This window comes from Eumetopias jubatus, unplaced genomic scaffold (assembly GCF_037043125.1).
Source record: "Eumetopias jubatus isolate StellerSeaLion01/CBP00866 unplaced genomic scaffold, mEumJub1_p1.0 scaffold_3, whole genome shotgun sequence".
NCBI lineage: Eukaryota > Metazoa > Chordata > Mammalia > Carnivora > Otariidae > Eumetopias > Eumetopias jubatus.
This window is the reverse complement of record NW_028274809.1, coordinates 38,002,188-38,024,679: the sequence shown is the minus strand read 5'-3', so window position 1 is coordinate 38,024,679 and position 22,492 is coordinate 38,002,188. Positions and strand designations below refer to the sequence as shown.

The 22,492-nt window shown below is 33.0% G+C and overlaps 1 protein-coding gene across 1 annotated transcript in view; it reads right to left on the bottom strand.

The window, feature by feature from the left end:
• Positions 1 to 11,908: 11,908 nt before the first annotated feature.
• Positions 11,909 to 22,492, bottom strand: part of BOLL (boule RNA binding protein) — a 42,641-nt gene continuing 32,057 nt past the window's right edge. Inside the window, exon 11 of the mRNA XM_028124083.2 lies at positions 11,909 to 12,001. Coding sequence (XP_027979884.2) covers positions 11,909 to 12,001 — 93 coding nt within the window. The remainder of the gene's footprint in view (positions 12,002 to 22,492) is intronic.

The following is a 22,492-nucleotide window of genomic DNA, read 5'->3' as shown; positions in this document are numbered from 1 at the left end:
GCTCTAATTAGAGAATACTGGACCTTAACACATAGCATGTTACTTTCAGAATAAAGGTAGCAAAATAAAATATTCTTATTAGATGGAGTGGACTTAGGATGTGCCAGAATAATTAATATGACCATGCTATTACATTTTATCTTCCACCTAAATATTTTAGCATAGAAACATTTTGACAATATACTCAAAAAGTAGATACATCAGTGGATAATTATTATCCTTTATGAGGCAAGATAAAAAAATTAAGTTATAATGCGTTATCTTTCTAACATTGTAAGAAGGTTTTAATATATAATATTATATATATAATAATAATATATATAATTCTTACTCTTTTCCAACAGAAGTGCAAACTAGCTTTAGTTTTTATAGTATACATGAAATTAAAAAGTGAAAAAATAAGACTTTTCTACTATTGTGCAATCAAATTTCAATAAATGCTAGAATAAATTTACATGTAGTCAATTTAAGTGTTGCTTATTTATATAACTTTTAATTGTTTTATTATCAATCCGGTTTTGTATATAAGGAATATAATGTTTTTACAGAAGAAAGTTGGGATATATATTAAACAGCATTTAAAGAAAAGTTGGCATGGCCATTTTTTAATTTTAAAAAGTTCTACCTAGTGCTCCATTTTTTAATTATAAAAAACTTTCAATTCTGAAAGAGCAGACAGTCATAGCTTCTTTGTATTTAAAAGATGAAATATAATGTTATGGGTTAAGTTTTATTCAAAGTTAACGTTTTGAAAGCCTAGAAACCTCACAAACTAAGACGTGAATGAAAGATAAAAAGGAATAATGATAGTGTCACAGTGTTAAAGGAAGAAATATGTATTGAATCTGACATGATATATGCAGTGAATACTTACATACTTGCTAAGATGCTATAAGAACCCTTATACTTTTGGTATGAATGACAAAAGAGGGCCAGAAATAGAGGTATCTTTATATTTAAGAATAGTGTCTACTCTGGTCATAGTAACTGGTATAAAATAAATGGTCATAATATGACAGATTTCCAGATATTATATATATATATAAATTATCTTTTACATATATTAATATCTGTCAACATTTCTCCTGTAAATCTAGTTTGAACTGTTTTATAAAAAATATTTAATGTAAGTGAAATATACACAAACCTAAATACAGCAAAGTCAAAATGATGTAGAAGCTAGAATCTTCTACATACATTATCTCTGTAGCAAGAAGTGTTTTTTTGAATTTGCCATATTTCAGTAAATGGCCTGTTGCTATGTATATTCTGTATATGCTATGGTTATGTCTACAAATATGAAACATTTGGAATAAATCTGAAAAATCCAAACACCAAAAATGTTTTTAAGTGCTTATATAGACATTATCATGTTGATAAGATAGCCAGATGATGACCAAATTTTTCAGACTTTCTCAAAATACTTGTTTTATAGATACAACCTTTGTTCTCTTTGTTACAAATTATAAGTCTAGTTACTTAAATGTGTGTGAATTAATAAAGGAAACCATGATTTTATCCTGCACCTCCAATGTTCTGGCTACTAAGGTTTCTTTAATGCCCTTAAAAAAGCAAAAACATTTTATGTTAGGCACATCCAAACCCCTCATATTTGTTACCAGACCACACATGGGGCTAGTTGTTTTCTATTATTCGATAAAATAGTTATCTAAGACTCTACTTAACAGAATCAGTAGAGGAAGGTGGAGTAAGAATTGAATCCTCTGCTCTGAAATTGGATGAAATTGTGGGCTTCAGTAATATCGAGGTTGCAAACCTACAGATGAAGGTTGAGAAAAGCTTCTCACAGAATGTACCTTGGTTCCTATTAAGAGATTTAAAGAAAATTAGGGTTTTAATGCATTTTAAATGGCTCTTAATTTATAATTACTTAAGGGAAAAATTAAAAAAATAGTATTAACTGGGCCTGGATTCTGAGGAGAGGTGTGCCTTAAGAAATTCCCACTATAAAGAGTGGGCTACCTTAAAACCTGCTGGGGGACCAAGCTGTATCCTAGGGCTTTAACAAAAACTCACTACAAAGGATCTGAGAACGGCCATATCTAATGGTATTTCTAAATTATTAGGTTATACTTCCTTTGTGTCACCCTGAACTTTGGTAAAGATATGCTTCAAAGGAAGATTTATATACTTAGTTATATATAAATTAGATCCTATGGTTGAGAAAGCAACTATCCAGAGAAAATCAGGGAATTATTAATAAACTTTCATATTACTAGAGTAACATTTTATCCTGTTAAGTAAAACATCCAATGAACAGAATGTGTTCCAACAAATTTTTTTATTTGATCCACCACTGAACATAGTGATTGTTAGAAGATACTGCTTTGGTCAAGATAGTTGAGAATAGGAAAATTTCAGCTAAGGTGTTTTTATAATGAGTAAATGCCTACTTTAGAGCATCAGTGTTCAGCCAAATACTTTTGCCTAAAAATCTCATCATTTGTACTGCTTTAAATTATCTGTGTTTGAATGTTGTGATTCAAGAGGAATGCATGCATCAAGCCTGAGTTTATCTAATGAAGCTGATTAAAACTTCAGAAATAGCATGAAGGCTAAGTCAGTTGCCCAGCCTGAATCTGACAACAGAAATTTAATGTCAAGTGTTCAAGTACTTCTTCTAAAAACTTAAATAGCAACTTATATATAGTTAGGGGAAATGAACTGAAGCTTCTAATATAAAAGGTAAAATTTCTCCAAAGAGGCATAGTTGATTATATATTCTGCTTTCTGTGATTTGGGCACAGATGCCACTCTACTGACCTAGCAAGACTCTGAGCATGTCTACTAACAATGTAACAACTTGCAATGTAACTTGTAACAACTATAAGAATAGGTCAATTATCAGGAGTAAGTCATAAAAACAATAGATAATTTTATGGTGTATCAAACCTAAATGCTTCTAGGGTTAAAATGTTTTTAAATTGTAGGGTTACACTTCAGGATAATTTGTGAAGGTTTAAAATAGTCTAACCAGAAAAGAAACATTTATAAAGTATTATAAGTTAAAGATAGTTACCAAAAACAGTGTTTGAGAAACTCACTCCAATGAGGACATGCTGTACCTAACCTTAGGCACTGTTTAAATTTTTGAGCTAAGGAAACTTTAGTAGGCAATTAGGATAATGATCCCTTTATCTTAGAATCACACATTTTATCAGTATAAAGAGTGGCATGAGTTTGGCCCTTGTATTAAGATGTAAAAAAAGAAAACTAGTCCTTTCTCAAAATGGCAAACAATACATGGAGGGTCTATACAAAGACTGATAAATGTCTACATTGCAGTTATTAGCAAGAAGAATGGAAAGGAAGAAAAGCAACCAAAGGCTTATTTGTTTTTGTTGGTGGACTTTATGCTTCCAAAAACTCGTGGAAATGGCCACATTCCCAAAATATAGAGTAGATGGCACCACTTATAGGTATCTTTAGCTATCAGAGGGATTAAAATTTTCAGAGGTAACTTAAAAGGTCCTTCTTCTCACCTTGTGTTCCTTCTTATATTTCCCAGAATGCTGAATTGCACAGCACTTTTAAAGAACATTTTGATTAACAATCTAAAAAATAAAATTATAGGGCAATTCTGTTTTCCACTGTTTTGGTTAGGAAACTGTTCATACTTCAGTTACTGGCTAAAATCATGAGTAAACAGTTTCATGTTTATCATAATTTGTTTATTTTAGAATTGAAATATTTTCTGATTCTGAATCCCAGATGCTTAAGGGATTAGAATAGACATTTTGATCTAAGACTTAATTTGTGTAAGATTTAATTTTAGTGATTCAACAAAAGATGGTCCATAACTCTTGGACTGGGCAAAAATTATTTCTAAAAAGTATTGTGTTCTCTAAGGATCCTCCCCTCTCAGCTCCTCTAGTCCCCAGAAATCATTTGCCTCCTTACTGGTGAAGTTTATTAGTAATCAAAAGTCTGGGTTCTGCCACTTAATAGTAATGTCATTTGGGGCAATTCTCTTACTCTAAGCCTCACTTCTTTTATAAAAGTTGCCTGATTATTTCTCAGATATATTGAGTGGACAAAGTGAGATAATATACATGAAGTCTTTGTAAATTATAAAGTGCTATAAAAATAAGGGGTTATTCTTGCTTTGGAATAATAAGGTAAGCAAAAATACAATGTAAGCAAGATTTTATAGCAAATTATCAACAGAGTTAATATAATTTTTATAAGGAATATTATCATGGACTTTAATCTTCAATGACTAAACCAAAGCTTTTCTTGATAACTACCTAGTTATTATATAGCAAATTTAGTTATAAGGTTAAGTTACCAATATTTTAAGATTGATATCTTGAATATTTTCCACAGTTGTAGACTTTGTAGTTTTCAAGTTAGTATGATTCTATGATTTAGTGTTTATAACATAGGGAAATAGGCTTATACCTAAACATAATTCAATTTATATAGCTGTATCAATGGTTAAACCAGAAATCATAAAGCTTCAAGGGCTAAAGTAATAGAGGAATTCAGGCCTATCCCTTGAGGCTTAAACCCTTTCAAACTATACTTTTTGATCCCAGTTTAATGTTACATTCATTTTGTAGTATATTAATAGTGTTACCAACATTCCAGTTTCCCTGGGACATTCTAGGTTTATGCCTACTATATTATTAGAATTTTATTTTTGAAAAATAGTCTTTGAATAGAATGATTTTATAGATATATTAATATGATCAACTTCTTTATTGGTTAATAAGTATATTTCAAAAAATTGTATCATTTTAATTACTTTTGGTATCCCCTTTCACTCTCAAATGTCCTGATTTAATGATGAATATATCATTTCTGCATATAGTAAGAACTTGGAGCAGAGATTAGCAAAGTCGAGAACGACTTCTACAAAGAAAAGTGAAAGCAGAACTTCATATGATTGAGAAAACATCAGAGGACCTTGTCCATAGGTAAACAGCTTTGATTTCTATAAAGGTAATCAAATCAAGCCTGTCTGCTGCTCATCAGTGAAGTTGGGAGTGAGATTCAAGAGGAGATAAGTGCTGGAGAACAAGGACCCCTAATTCTGAATCCATATAATCATATTTCAGAGGTTAAAGCTAATATTCATATTAGAACTTGGCAAATCTCTGAGTATATAATTATTTCTGAGAAAAAATGTAGTGACGTTCTTACACATGACTCTATTCAGATAGACCCTAATTAAGGTTTGTCTTATTATAATAGAATGAATTGTACTTTTATTAATAGAGTCAAGATTCTTTTGAAACTGCATGACCTGAGATTAAATCATGTCAGTGAAAACTATATTGTTGGTTACCTTTACCTACAGAGTGTGAATATGTTTAGTTTGAAGGATATTTAATAAAGAAAGACCAAGTGAATGATTTATTTGAAGAAATGATCTTTAGAATAAATTTTGGATATTTTCCCAAATAATTTATCATTTAAAAGAAAATAAAACTAAGTTCTTTGTATTGGATTTACAACATTTAAGCAAAGGTGACAATGATTTAGAAAATAATTTTCAAGAAGCAAGTGAATGATTAAATGAGTTGTATAGTGTTAGGTTTATATCATAAATCGGAATCTTCAAAAGAAGTTTTTAATTTCAAAAACAAATCTAAAGTGCAATACAGAATGTCGGTATTCCATTATTATCTAGGGTTGCACCTACGAAATCCTTTCAGGAAACAGGATAGCCTTTTTGAAATTAAGAATAAGACACAGATGTACAAAAAGATGTGTGTTAACTAACATATTCTCTATAGTTGCATCTGCTCTTTAGGAGTTAGACACAGAGGTAACTCTGCCTGATCATTATCTTTTAAAATTTCCTTTTTATATATTTATAATATATAAAGCAAAATAAATTGAAGATCAAAAGGATATAACATTCCACATTAAGCAAAAGCTATCTTGGTTCTCTCTTTTTTCATACTTCCAAAATGCTCACTCTGTTATTAGAAACCATTGTGAGAAAAATAGAACTTTAAGAGTACCAATAAGCTCAGAAATGAAAGAAGGAGAGAAGCTGTGAAAACCAAGAATGACACTCTTAAGCATGAATTAGCTGCTTTTAAGCTGGATTCCTTAAGTCAAAACATCTTTCCCCATGTTGCCTGATTTTTTTCTTTTATGTTAGATTATACTGTTAGAAATTCTACAAATTGGATTGTTTGGTTTCATTGGAATTCTCTTTAATCCTATTCTTAGTCAAGTTGAAGCAAGGAAAGAGCCTTGTTTTCTCTCTTGCTTTTATTTCCAAAATCTAGAATTCAAGTTAGTATTATTAGATTATATATTTAGCCCAGTGTAGATATCTTTTGTAGGAATATCCTGTGAATTTCAACATCATTAAATATGGTTGGAATGGGCAAAACTCTTCCAAAATTAAGTATACTTGATTGCATTTCTTTTCTTTCAGTTTAGAGCCACATTTGAAAATGAAACCAGAGATGACTGCATAAATAATGACTACACAGTAAATATCCTTAAGCCCTATCATTTTAAATCCAAGAAAGTTAATTGAATTGGGTAGATAAGAAAAGAATCAGGGCCTCTAAAAATTTGGAGAAATTCTATCCAAAATAGGAAATAGAAGTACCTCAGAATGCTAATAGCCAGAATGGGGAAAAACCAGGAGGGAGGTCTTTCTCATTGTTAGTGCACTCAGCTGTTGGTTTTTTTTAATTGATTCAAACAACAGGGATACAGTACTTGGAAAACAAGTTGGAAAGTAGACATTCAGATGAATAGACAGGGAATTCTTTCCGGATTGAAGGAGGACAACTGGTAGGCTTAGGGAATTCATGGGACATGAAGAGTACAGTTTGATTTTTAGCTTGGAATTTTCCAAAGGGAAAACTTCTTAAAATAGTGAAACCTATCAAAGATCATGCCAGAAGAAAATAAATGCTAAAAGCTTTGAGACATTTATTTTGAAGGCTTTAGACTTTAGAGCAGAAACTTGACTCCCTTATAAAACAAAATAACAACACAAAAAATTACCATCTTCTCAAAAGTGTTACTTTCCCCACAAAAGAAAAATTCTCAGAGATGTATTTATCTTTTCTACTCCATGAAGGAAGAAACGAAGAAAAAAGTAAGAGTCTAATCAAAGGACATTCTTATTAAAAATTCTCTTTTCAGGCCTACTGGAATCTTGTAGGTATATCCCAAATAAGTGTGAAGATCTAGGGCTTCCCAAATTTTCTCTGATGAGAAACAAAAACCAGTAAGTAAGAGGGTTGAAGTGAGGAAAAAACTCAGCAGGGAAGGAAGGGGAGGGATTTAGTTCCTAGGTATAGGGAGGCAGCTTCTCATATCCCTGTTTTCCAAAGGAAAGAAGTACACCAAGACGTTTATGACATCTTTAGAGAAATACTAAATGATATTTACTCACGGGTACATACCTTGACAGAAACACAAAACTGATGTTAACATATACTAGCTTCACTAAGAAAATTATGTACCAAAATATTAGTAAATAATCAAGTATTGGCTTGTTTTAACTAAGAAATACATATCAAATGAGGAAAACTGACAAAGCAGTAGATGGAAAAATTTTTAATTAACATGTCTTAAAAATAAGTCATTTGTCAATATAGTATCATTCACTAGCTTAGATAAAATATTTCAATGACTATTCAGCCTGTTACTGTGTATATCTTTACTTCAATGCAGTCAGGCTTGGTATTATATTAGTTGATACTATTTTAAGCAGCATACCTAAAAAGAATGGTAAAACTGGAAAACCTTAATCTGTTAATTCACTAATTTAAAATCGATGCCTGCTATTTATCCTGACAGGTCAGAAAGTAGGTATCAAGATAACCAGTATATAGAAAACTGAAGAAGGATTATTATCAGGTGGAAAGGACAAAAATGACAATGTGAAAACTAGTCTTGAATGGCGCTTGATTTCTGAGAGGAATCATGAGAATGCAGGAAATATTAGCAACTTTATGCAATACATAAAAGCAAAGAGACAGAAACACATATAGCAGGTCCAACAAACAACAATAACTGAAGCTGTAATCAGAGAGTGGTACTCAACCTGGAAGGACAGAGCTGATAGCATATTTTTAGGAATTTATGCACAGGAATGGAAACACTGAATAGAGTTGAAAGAAATAGCACCGATTAAGACTATTACACCCACGCTTTGGAAAATTTTGCTCCTTTCCCCAGAAGTCTATAGAGATTTCAGAATACATTTTAGTCAAAGTATAGGCCTACGGGGTCAACAATTTATTATCATAACAATAGGGAATGTTAAAGCATGATATCAAAGTTGGATTGGATGTCCCTGTAAAGTCTTTTCTAGTACTTTGATTCTGTATTTTAATACTGTCCAAACACTATTTCTGGGAAGGATATAAAAATTTTTTGTGTATATGACCCCAATTCATTATTTTAGTTAAATATAGCATAAATCCATGAAACACTCCTACATCTGGGAGTTAGGTATAAATTTGTTTGAAAATACTGTACTGCCATTTTTGGCAGAAATTTATAAAGCAGTATTATAAACTAAATCATACCTCTTTTTCTAAGCCATCCTTCTGAAATCAGCTGACAGGAAAGGAAGTTAGAGTATTAATTTTCCAAGATCCTTTATCTTTTGACAAGCTACCATCTTTCTGATTGTATTAGAGATTTTGGGAAAACACGTTGCAAAGTTATTACTTTGTGATTGGTACATGTATTTATATTATCTATTTTACTCTAACACAGTGAATTTCAGATGTCTTCAGACTGACCTTTCAAAATGGGAACTAAGTAAATAAAAACTTCTCAAATTTATGTATAGAAGATATACTACAGAAAAGAGAAAAATTAAAATGGGCTTTACTTAGTTATATAAGGAGAATTTTTACCCTCCCATTCTGTTTGTAGAAGTAACATGTTTGGTCTATCAAACCAGGCCATAAAGAAAGCTGATGATGTTTTCTATATATACAGGTTGACAATAAATTCTGCAGTTTTAATTAGCTCCTCAAAATAAAGCTAAAGTCTAAGAAAGTGTATAATGTATGAATTATATATATGCATATGTATATAATGTGTATGTATATAATTTATATATGTGTATAGAAATAGTAGATGTGTGTATGTACATAATCTATACAGCTCTGTGGAAGAAACATACTTGGGTATCAATTATTATCAAAATTTCTTACCCAATAATACATCATTAACTTTTATTAACAGTGCAGGATTTGTTTAGCATCATGTTTAACATTTTGAAAATCAAAACATTTAACTTTTTTTGTTCTCAAGGATAGTGCTATTAAAAGATCTTTAACATCAGTGGTTAATAATGTTTACTTACAGAACAAAAACTTTTGATATTTCATTGTGCGACTTTAAAAGTTTATTAATATTTAATAAGTCTATTTATATTTCTAAAAACAGAATAATTAATGTGCATGGGATACTTGTATGCTAGTATATAATCATATAGTCCTACTGTTCTCATGAAACCACCTGGCTGGCAAACATATTCATTATGGTTTCAAAGAAACACCCTATTTGGCTCACCAGGAAAATCTTTGGGATCTAAGTCCTATCATTTCTGCTTCTGCTGTTGAACATGTATACATTTGGGGATGGAAAAGGGGAGAGGAGAGAGATTTATTAAGGCAATGCCAATATTTGTGGATTTTCCTCTTCTGTCCTAAAATTAGGAAGTTGGTAAAAGAAAAGGCAAGTGAATGTAAAATGGATTTTTTATACTATTACAGAAATTTTAGTGATTAAAAACACTTAAGCTTTGTTCAGTAACTTTTGAACAATTTTATAAGAATTTTATAAGAATCAGAATTTAAAGTTTTCCTTTGGTGTAAGAAATAGTTTTGCTTTTTTATGAAAATAATTGTCTTTTTAAATAATAATATCTGTAATTGAATATACTGGTAACATATAAGAAGAAAAGTTCAAAAGATTAAAGCATTCAAAGAATGCCAAAATATAGTGGAATATCAGTCAGCGTTATGGGATCATGTCAGAGGTGAGCCCTTCTTTTATCAAAACAATTCTATTAGGTAATCCATATTATATAAATTTTGGTACCAAATGGCTTATATTATAGGAAGGCTGCAGCATTATCACAAATATGAGAGAAAAAGTTTAATACAGTCAAATTAATCACATGAAAAGGTAAGAACACTGATCATGTTGAATTTTTTCTAATATTTGGAAAATGTTATAAAAAAGTATAAATATTACTCAAATTTTGAAAACCATGGCAGAAGCAAAATTAAATAAGGAGTAGCAGTAACAAATAAATAAAAACTTAGACAAAAGCATATTAAATGACAAAATAGCAAGTAGTGGAAATGAATCATTAAGATCAAATGTACTTCTACTAAAAGGCATGAAAGTATTAAAAATTCTATTAGAAAGGACTCATCCTAAATATTAAAATAAATAGCAAAGACTATTAAACATTACTTCTAAAAGACTGAAAGAAAGAAATAACACAAAGCAGAGAAAATGAAAGACACCTCACTATTCCCAATGTGGTTATTATTTATGGAATGGTAAAACATGTTGTAGAAAATGTCACTACAGTTAGATTAACACATAAACAAACCAACATGCCACAACTACCTAAATAGTTTTGTAGAACAGCTGAAAAAGCAAATTTCATCAAATTTAGACAGCTTATAATGGAATAAATAAGTATGGCGAGGTATTAACTAACCCTAAGTATCACAACGGGCAGCTTCTAGCCGGTTCGTTGAAGCTGGATCTTGGCCACACAAGGATCATTGGACAAGAAATCAGTTGAGCTGGACTAGAGCTGCCCAATTGTCTTAATAATGAATGCTCCACACTGTCTGTTAAGTAAAGAGAAAGAAAATACAGATCAGAAAGTCTGAACAGCAAAGAAAAAGATCGTTAGGGTAGATGAATGTAGGACATCAATGAACATTTACTCAATACTTGCAGAAAGTGTACTAATTATATTAGAGTGTTAAGAAGTGAGAGACTAGAGATGAGGAGGGCTCCAGAACTACTACCTGCTCTCTCAGAGCTTACAATCTATTTTAGACAATCTCTAATTTAGTGTCACAGTACAATGCTTAGTATATAAAAATGAGGAACAGGTCAACACAGAAACAAGTGAGTTAAAACATTCCTTCTATTTCTGAAAACATTATTAGGTGCGTTTTAAAAACATGCTTTTAAAAGGGGAATTTGGCAGAAGGCTGTGTAGAAAGTTGTTCGAAACCCAAAGGGTACCCTTGAATTTGGCAATGGTAGGATAGCCATATAATAGAGTAATTCCATATATTTGTGTCATCCTGAGATTTTTTTTTTTGTGTTAAGATTAGTTTGGGGCAAAGAAACACCTAGTTGCTACTATCCTTTTGGCACTTTGTTGGTCAGCTCCTAATTTAGGTAACCAAGCTGTCCCATGACATATTTTTAAATTTTAGATAGGCTCGAAATTTTCCATATTTGTTCCAGTATCTCTAGAGCAGTATTGTCTGATAGAACTTGTTCATGGGAAAGTTCTCTGTCTACACTGTCAAGTATGGTAGCCACTAGCTACATGGAGCTATTTAGCATTTAAAATGTGGCTAGTTGCAGTTGAGGAACTGAATTTTAAATTTCATTTAATTTTAATTAATTTAAAATTGAAATTAGCCTTGTGTGGCTAGTGGTTACTATATTGGGGACAGACTCTAGGGGTTCAAACTCATCTGGTTTGCTAAACTCTATAGACTGACCTGAATTTCTCTGGTTTGTTCAATACTGTCCAATACCACTCAGTATTGTTCATTGCTTTATTCTCAGTATCTGGAATACTGGCTAGCACATGGAGGTGGTCAATAAATATCAGGTAAATGAATGAAATTTGTGGTAATATATAGCTATTCAAGCCTGGTCAACTACTCACAGCTTATTGGCAATATGCTCTGGTACTCTCAGGAAAAATAGAGAAGTGAAGCTGAACTGTTCTATGTAAGTGGAATTGCTTGAAAACTTCATATGTCTAGGGGGAACAGGAGCAGCTTCAATATAGCTCAAAGAAAAGAACTAGAAATAGTTGTATATGAGTAATTTAGGTTGATAAGTATGGGAATACTGAAGGGAGAATATAATATTTAATGGTAAGGAATTTAGAAAGGATGTGGATAACAGTTGATGAGAGTGATTAAGAGGAAAAAAACTACTTCAGATTAAAAAACCTAAATTCAGATTGTATACATGACTGAAGGATGGAAACTGAATATAGAGAAGTCTTTTATTTTTTTTTAAGATTTTATTTATTTATTTGACACAGAGAGACACAGCGAGAGAGGGAACACAAGAAGGGGGAGGGCAGAGGGAGAACTAGGCTCCCCGCTGAGCAGGGAGCCCGATGCAGAGCTCGATGCAGAGCTTGATCCCAGGACCCTGGGACCATGACCTGAGTTGAAGGCAGACGCTTAACGACTGAGCCACCCAGGCGCCCCTGAATATAGAGAGGTCTTAAAGAAATAGTAATCTGGTTATGCAATAATAGAGCTTAACAAAGGGATTTGGTAATGGAAAAACAAATATTTTTATAAAGTTAGCTGAAAAGGGGACATAATATAAATAGACCATGTAGCATCAAGAGGTCAGAAAAATCACTGGTGTTGTTTTGATTTTTAGGAGAGAAGAAAGATGAGCAAACTAACATTAAGAGGTATGGATTCTGAAAATAAAATGTAAAAAATTGTGTATTCGTGATTTTGAATTAGAGGAAAACACTCATTCAGGTGTTTTTTGTTTTTTAGGGTTAAATTAGAAAGAGAATCAGAGCACTAAGGTCAGAGTCACTATTAAACACTATTAAAGTACAGAAGAAAACAGGAAAACTCCCTTATAAGACAGTTTACAGGGCAAAGCGAATAGTGCCATGATTAGTAGTTGGTAAAAGAAGAAATATATTTTTGAAAGAGATACTGAAAACTCAAACTGAATGTAAGGAAAGAGAACCACATCTGAGAATTAATAAAATTTGAACATATGCTGTTGACAGTATTAAATTTAGGAGAATCTAAGAGGATAAGAACTAGGATAAGACCCTTGGAATTTGGCTGAGTCATTAAATCTTGGCAATAAGTCTTACATGAGTTGTTTGAATAGATCTCAGTACTGAAGGAACAATAATTTCATATGGAATGGAAAAGACACCCCTATACTCTTCCTTCTTGCCTTTCCAAAACAGATAAATTTAAAATATCTTTAGTGAAATATGTAATACAAAATCCTCCTGCTTATTATCATATATCCTTAAAGTAGAGGATGATGGTATCCAAAAAGTTTCCAATTCTGTAAGCAATTAAAATTTGGTAAGTTGACTCTTGTGAAAAAGAAGATGCTCATCCAAGTAATCTGTGTGCTAAGGGGAAAGAAAGAAGATTGAGCAAAATGAGAAAAAATGTCCAGTCAGAGGGAATGACAGACTCAGAATGCAAGGGAATTAAGTGCTCAAACTCAGAATGGAAATATGTAACTGGGTATGCAAATAAAATACGCTACACAATGAGATAGCTTTTCCCCCATAAAAGAAGCATTACATTGACTTAGAATACTGTATCAACTAATATCTACCTTTGCAGTGTCATTAATATATACCTCAAATTATCTTTATCCACCCTTAACCCACATTGATTAATAACTATTTTGGCTGGTAAGAACTTATGACAAATGTAAATATTATAGTCCAGAGGCCCAGGGTCAAATAGTTCATGTTAGGTTAAAAATCGATTAAAAAGAAATAATTAGGGGTGCCTGGGTGGCTCAGTCGGTTAAGTGGCAGCCTTCAGCTCAGGTCATGATCCCAGGGTCCTGGGATTGAGCCCCACGTTGGGCTCCCTGCTCAGCAGAGAGCCTGCTTCTCCCTCTCCCTCTGTCTGCCTCTCTGCCTACTTATGCTCTCTATCAAATAAATAAAATCTTTAAAAAAGTAAAAAGAAATAATTAAAAATAGAAACATAAGCAAAGCATTTGTACTGTATTTCACATTAAATTTTATAAGGATGCATGATCTCAGCAATGGGCTAACCCAAGAGTTGTGAAATTATGAACTTCAGGCCAAGTCTGGCCCATCTTTTGTTTTTGTAAATAAAGTTTTACTGGCACACAGTCAACTCATTGTTTATATTTTATCTGTGGTCATTTTCATGCTGCAAGTATCAAATAGTTGAGATAGAGACTGTGTAGCCTCAAAGCTAAAAATATTTACTATTGGGCCCTTTATATAAAGTGTGTTGACTCCTGCTTTAACCTGTTCAGGCTGCAAAGAAATTTTCAGGCCAAGTACTTCTGAATATCTATGAAAGAAAACCTTAATAAGATGCCTTAAATTTAAAGAGTGTATATACTCCATATTGTGGAAATAAATTATCACCAACCTCAAATATATTGGATTCACCTTGATTAAATGAAAGTCAAAATCAGACATTACAAGTTTAATAGAAATCTTGAGAGAAACTCAGAAGCTATTGAAACTAATGTTTTTGAGACTACAAAGAACAGGATTAACTAGGTACATGTTTAGATATATAAGATTAGTGAGTATCTATGCACTAGTTACCATAATGTTTAAGTTAAATCTATACTTATTCTGTTTTTTTTTTAAAGATTTTATTTATTTATTTGAGAGAGAGAGAGAATGAGAGATAGAGAGCACGAGAGGGAAGAGGGTCGGTCCAAGGGAGAAGCCGACTCCCTGCTGAGCAGGGAGTCCGATGTGGGACTCGATCCTGGGACTCCAGGATTATGACCTGAGCCAAAGGCAGTTGCTTAACCAACTGAGCCACCCAGGTGCCCTATACTTATTCTGTTTTACCATCAGAAACTGAGTTTCCTGTCTTTACAAAAGCACAAAGAACTATCTTGTAATATTGAAGTTTGTTTCTAATACTTCCAAGGCCTTGACTTTTTAACACTGGGACTATTAGTGTTTTTTAAATAGAAAATTACATTCATTATATTTGTTGTGGTTAAGGTGTGTTTATTTAATGTGGTAAACTGTATTTGCAATGTCTGGTTGGTATTATTCCTTATCAGCCTGCTTTCTATGTCATTCCTTATCTAGTTTGAATAGTCTCAACCAGTATGGAAGACTTAAAAGCTCTTAGAATTAGGAACATGCGGCTAGAGACATTCCTCCTTGCAAAAATTTATGTTACAAGTGAAATAAAGTGACTAACACAGAGGCAAACTTTTTTTAAAATTTTTGTTTCTTCTTTCTATATATTACAGGTACAACATAGGTTTTCATAAATAGTTGCAAGAAGTTAACTGTTTTTGTGTATGTGTGCAATGGACTCCTTTGGCAGTATATTGAGGTATATGGACCCCTTCTCAGAACCAGGTTTTTAAATGTAAAATATATAGGATTATAAAGTTATATTGTAATACATTTTTATCCACAGCCTCTTTGGGGGGGTGGTCTTTGGACTAAATTAACTTTAAAACTCAATGCAGAATCTTAGTAACTCTTTTCCTTGAACTCTAAATGTAAATAATTAGAACCATGGTTATTTTATAATACCATTAAGAAATCAGTATGTAACATTTTTTGCTACAAAGGTACTCATGACAGCATATAGACCCCATCTCTTGGACACAATCATCATTAACATTTTGAGTATAAAAAGTGACATAATATTCAGTTTGGTTATCTTAATGAATCTCAGATGGAATTTTAACATTTCAGGAAAACCAAATGCAACAAGATTCAGGTATGTATATTTAAGAGCAGCAACATGATTCTGAACTTAATTAGTGTAATTCCCTAATTCTTTTAGAGAATCTGATTGAGCTGGGATATACTATCCCTTAAAATGTATTAAGAAGATAAAAAGAATAGTGATATGAATTGCCATTTGTGTGGAAAACAAAAACTTCCAACAATTATATATTATAATGAGTAAATATATAATATGTATATTATATATAATGCACATTACCTTTTAAAGAAAGATGTAAGTACAAAGAAAAGATTGTCATAATTATGACAGTATAATAATGAACTGATAGGAAACAATTATTGACAATATTTCAATGTTTATTTTTCATGTGGGGCACATCCACAACTAATTATACTACTGAATATAGGAAATCAGTAATTAAAATATGGATTAGAACCTGAGTACCTTAATAATTTAAAAAAACAGGCTTAATTTTTTAGAACAGTTTTAAGTTCATAGCAAAAACTGGTCAGAAAAGTACAGAATTCCCGGGGCGCCTGGGTGGCTCAGTCGTTAAGCGTCTGCCTTCAGCTCAGGTCATGATCCCAGAGTCCTGGGATCGAGCCCCGCATCGGGCTCTCCACTCTGCGGTAGGCCTGCTTCACCCTCTCCCACTCTCCCTGCTTGTGTTCCCTCTCTCGCCGTGCTGTGTCTCTCTCTCTGTCAAATAAATAAATAAAAAAAAAAATCTAAAAAAAAAAAAAAGAAAAGTACAGAGTTCCCATAGACTCCCTAACCCCATACATGGGAACCTCCTCCACTAACATCTGGCAGTCAGAATGGTACATTTGTTACAACTGATGAACCTACATTGACACATCATTATTACCCAAAGTCCATAGTTCACATTAGGGTTCACTCTTGGTGTTATACATTCTATGGGTTTGGACAAATGTATAATGATACTATCATATAGAATAGTGTCACTGACCTAAAAATTCTCTGTGCTCTATTCACCTCTCCCTCCCTCATCCCCTAACAACCACTCGCTTTTTAACTGTTTCCATAGTTTTACCTTTTTCAAAATGTCATATAGTTGAAATCATATAGTATGTAGTGCTTTCAGACTGGCTTCTTTCAATAATATGTATTTAAGTTTCCTCTAAGTCTTTTATGGCTTTATAGCTCATTTCTTTTTATTGCTAAATAATATTCCATTGTTTGGATATTACCACAATTTATCCATTCACCTACTGAAGGGCATCTTAGTTGCTTCCAAGTTTTGACAGTTGTGAATAAAGTGGTTATAAATATCTGTATGCAGGTTTTTGTGTGGACATACGTTTTATTTTTTTTTAAGATTTTATTTATTTGACAGAGTGAGCGAGAGCACAAGCAGGCAGAACAGTGGGCAGAGGCAGAGGGAGAAGCAGGCTCCCCGCTGAGCAGGGATCCTGACGTGGGGCTCGATCCCAGGACCCTGAGATCTGAAGGCAGACACTTAACCGACTGAGCCACCCAGGTGCCCCATGGACATAAATTTTCAACTCATTTGGGTGAATATCTGAGAGTGGTTAGATTCTATGTTAAGAGTATGGTTAGTTTCATAGTGAACTGTCAAACTATCTTCCAACTGGTTGTACCATTTCTACCGGCAATGAATGAGAGTTCCTGTTGCTCCACATCCCTGTCAGCATTGGTATTGTCAATGCTTTGTATTTTCGACATTGTAATATATGTGTGTAGTGGTATCTCATTTTAATTTGCAATTCCCTATTCACACACGATGTTAAATATCTTTTTATATGCTTATTTGCCATTGGTGTATCTTCTTTGGTGAGGTGTCTGTTAAGGCCTTCCCCCTGTTTTTTAATCAGTTTGTTCATTTTCTTATTGTTCAGCTTTAAGAATTCTCTGTATATTTTGGATAACATTTATCAGATATGTTTTTGTTTTCTCTCAATCTATGGCTTGTCTTTTCATTTTCTTGGCATTCTCTTTCACGGAGCTGAAGTTTTTAATTTTAATGAAGCCTAACTTACCAGTTATTTCTCTCATGAATCATGCCTTCAGTGTTGTATCTAAAAAGTCATTGTCAAACTCATGGTCATTTAGATTTTCTCCTATGTTATCTTCTAGGAGTTTTACAGTTTTGTGTTTTACATTTAGATCTGTCATCAACTTTGAATTAATTTTTGTGAGAATTGTAACATCTGTGTCTAGATTCACTTTTTTTGTACATGGATATCTGGTTGTTCCAGTATTATTTGTTGAAAAGATTATCTTTTCTCCATTGTGCTGCATTTGCTCCTCTGTCAAAGATTAGTTGAATATATATGGGTCTATTTCTGGGCTCTCTATTCTGTTACATTGATTTGTCTCTTCTTTTACTAATACCACAGTCTTGATTACTATAGCTTTATAGTGTCATGAAGTTGAGTAGTATTAGTCCTCTGACTTCTTTTCCTTTAATATTGTGTTGGCTATTCTGGGTCTATTGTCTTTCCATATAAACTTTAAAATCAGTTTGTCAATATCCACAAAATAACTTGCTGAGATTTTGACTGGGGTTGTGTTGAACCTGTAGATAAAGTTGGAAAGAACTGACATCTTGACAATATGGTGTCTTCCTATCCATGCACATGGAATATCTCTCCATTTATTTAGTTCTTTGATTTCATTCATCAGAGTTTTGTAATTTTTCTCATCTAGATCTTGTACATATTTTGTTAGATTTACACTTAAGGATTTCATTTTTTTATTCATTGCTGGTGAGCAGAAAAGCAGTTGACTTTTGTGTATTAACCCTGTATCCTACAGCCTTGTTATAATTGCTTATTACTTCCAGGAGTTTTTTGGTCGGTTCTTCTGGATTTTCTACATAGATGATCATGTCATCTGCAAACAAAGGCAGTTTTATTTCTTCCTTCCCAATCTATATACTTTTGTTTCCTTTTCTTGTCTTTCCTCATTAGCCAGGACTTCCAGGACAATGTTAAAATGAAGAAATGAAGTGAGACATCCTTGCCTTATTCCCCATTAATAATTTTACTACACTTAAAAATACAGAAGTGGTACCTTCGAGTCCACTAAATGTTCACACATGAAAAATTTTTAATGTAACATTACAGGTAACTGTTAAAGTTAGGAAAAAATTATGGGCTCAGGGCATGGACAGAGCTGAATATAAAACTGAGGGTGAAATCTTACTAATTATATTTACAGCACTTCAAATATTATTTTTCAAATGTAATGTTCAATAAATGCTTGATAAATTGAACTACTGAGAATGAGTTGTTACTTAAGACTTGTCATATGGTAGAGTCCATATGACATGTCTATGCAAGGGGCAACTTATTTATGTGATTTATTAATTAACTTATGGCCCATAATTTATTTAGATTCTGTCAGATTTGACAGAACATATTAATATGTGTCAGAAAGAGTAATGAATAATTTTAAAAAATATTTTATTTATTTATTTAATCAACAGAGAGAGAGAGAGACAGCAAGAGAGGGAACACAAGCAGGGGGAGCGGGAGAGGGAGAAGCAGGTTTCCCGCTGAGCAGGGAGCCCGATGCGGGGCTCGATCCTAGGACCCTGGGATCACGACCTGAGCCAAAGGCACTGACTTAACCAACTGAGATACCCAGGAGCCCCAGTAATGAATAATTTTAACCCATAATTAAAGTTTTTTATTTTTGGTGTAGTTTCAATTTAATCTTCCAATTAAATCTTTGTCAGATTAGAAGGATAAACTGATTTGATTTTGACTCCCTCCTTCTAAAAAGAAACTTTCTTTTTTTTTTTTTTAAAGATTTTATTTATTTGAGAAAGAGAGAATGAGAGATAGAGAGCACGAGAGGGAAGAGGGTCAGAGGGAGAAGCAGACTCCCTGCTGAGCAGGGAGCCCAATGTGGGACTCGATCCCGGGACTCCAGGATCATGACCTGAGCCGAAGGCAGTCACTTAACCAACTGAGCCACCCAGGCGCCCTAAAAAGAAACTTTCTTAAAGAGCATTCAAGAAAGGGAAAAAAATACCAAAAGTCAAGATAGAAAGTGAAAATAAAGGAGTTGAGGTAAACTCCAAGTAGTATAAGCATTATGAAATGATGTAAAATGGTATATATGAAAAAGACAAAATTGACAGTATAAGACAGAAAATATATCCTATAAATATTTTTCAAGTAAAAATTGTTTTGGCTAATTTTTAAAGTTGAGAGAGGAGGGTTTTAAATAAACCTTGGTTAAAATTTCCTGAATGATATAAAGGTCTCTTCCTTAAAGGTTTACAAGACGAAATAGGAGGCTTTTTCACCCTTGCAATGAAGAGCTAATAGAGTTTAGATTAAGCACATTTCACTGCAGAAAGAATGAAGAAAGATAAGGTGTTTTGCAATGTACAAATACTTTAAAATCTGTCACTGTCACTAATGTATTCATTCTGAAGTTTTAAAGATAAGCAACAGATACGTGCTCTGAAACAACACTGTTTCATGAAAGGTGTAACTAAAGTCTGAAGTAATTTATTTTAACTGATTTAGTTGTGTGGAGAAAACTAACTCAAACTGGTAGAATCTTAAATCTGAATGATGGAAAAGTAAGCAAAAATAATGGCTTTGGTAATACATATAGAAGACATTTCTAAGTGGACCACTAATGTACAGCATGGTGACTAAAATTAATAATACTGTATTGCATATTTGAAAGTTGCTCAGAGAGATCTTAAAAGTTCTTATCATAAGAAAAAAATTGTAAGCATGTGAGGTTTTGGATGTTAACTAGACTTACTGTGATGATCATTTCATAATATATACATATGTTGTACACCTGAAACTAGTATGTTATATGTCAATTATAGTTCACTGCTATTTCTCTCACATATTACTTGTGTTGTTGTTCTCAGATGTTTTGTGGTTTTCGCCTTGAGAAAATTTTCTCCTGAGGGTATCATCAGCTAAGATGGTTGGTAACATTTAGATGGTGGAAAAAAAAATAGAGGAATGGAGAGTGGTCCTAGCTCATGCTGTGGTTTGAGAAGGAGTGGGGGTTGTCATGACCTGACCTAGAGCCCTTAGGCATCATCATCTAGGCTATAACAACTCTTTGTTGCCATTTCAGTAGGCAACCTTGCCTACTAGGGTCAGTCTCTCAATGCTTCTGCCTTGCACAATGCTCTCCTTTCATACATGTAACATTATAGTTAGTGAAAATAGCCAGTATACTTTATTGAATTTATATTTACTTTGTGACTAAAATATTATCAACTTATGTAAATGTTAGAAAAGAAGTAGCTTTCTCTTTGCAAGGCACAAAATTCAAATGTATTATTCATATATAGTGTTTTTAGGTCTTATTTATTTGAATCTGAGTTATGATTATGATATTAAAGTCTCCTATCACAGCTGTGTTTCTTTCTCTTGGTATTTCTAGCAGTTTTTACTTTATGTATATATTTTATGTTTTTTATTTTTATTCAGAAATCTCTATACCCAAGATGGGGCTCGAATTTACGATCCTGAGATCAAGAGTTGCACACTCTTCCAAATGAGCCAGCCAGGTGCCCCTACTTTATACTTTTGATATTACAGTATTAGACTTTTTCATTTAATTAAATACTTTTTAAAGAGATTTACTTATTTATTTTTAGAGAGCAAGCGAGCGAGTGAGAGCTGGGAGAAGGGGCGGAAGGAGAGGAGAAAAGAATCTTGAGGAGACTCCCTGCTGAGTGTATAGCCTGATTGGGGGCTCAATCTCACAACCCTGAGATCATGACCTGAGCCGAAATCAAGAGTCAGACACTCAAGCAACTGAGCCACCCAGCTGCCCCCTCTCTTTTATTTTTTAAAGTTTTATTTAAGTAATCTCTATACCCCATGTAGGGCTCGAACTCACAACCCCAAGATCAAGAGTGGCATGCTCCTCTGACTGAGCCGGCCAGGCGCCCCTACTTTATATTTTTGATGTTACATTATTAGACTTACTTATTCATATTAGATTTGACTTTTTATCACAACAAACTGGACTTCTCTGTCTTGTTTAATGCTTTTTACTTTGAAATTTACTTTCTTATTAATGTCATCCTGGGTTTTTTCCCTAATGTTGTTCACATTTGCCTGATATATCTTGGCTGGAAACAATCTGGTGTTCCTTGCACTTTTGAAGTTAATTTTTATTATTAAAGTAATTATATACCTAGTTTTAAAAAGCAAATAGTGGTTAAAGGGTACGGAAAAAAGAGCTTCAACACACTCCTCCTCCCCTGCCACTCCACTGCTACCTATTTCACTTCACTTTTTCAGAGGTGGTCACATTCATTTGTTTGAGTTGTTTCTTCTAGTATTTATTTCTATATTTCTGTCTCTATTAACTGAACAATTTTCATTATCTAATGACTTTATGGTCGATAAGGATTTTAACTCTTTCAATATCTCTTATTTCCTTGCCCATCCTCTTTATATCCTAGGTTTTGCTTAAATTTATGTTAATTGTTTTAATTATTATGCTTAAATACTGTTCACTAATGGGCCATCTGGTATATATATATATTTTTAAAGATTTTATTTATTTATTTGAGAGAGAGAGAATGAGAGAGAGCACGAGAGGGAAGAGGGTCAGAGGGAGAAGCAGACTCCCTGCCTAGCAGGGAGCCCGATGTGGGACTCGATCGTGGGACTCCAGGATCATGACCTGAACCGAAGGCAGTCGCCTAACCAACTGAGCCACCCAGGTGCCCGAGCCATCTGGTATATTATAATTACGTTTTCTTTTTTGAACACCTTTTTGTTTTTTACTAATTGCTTCATTTTCCC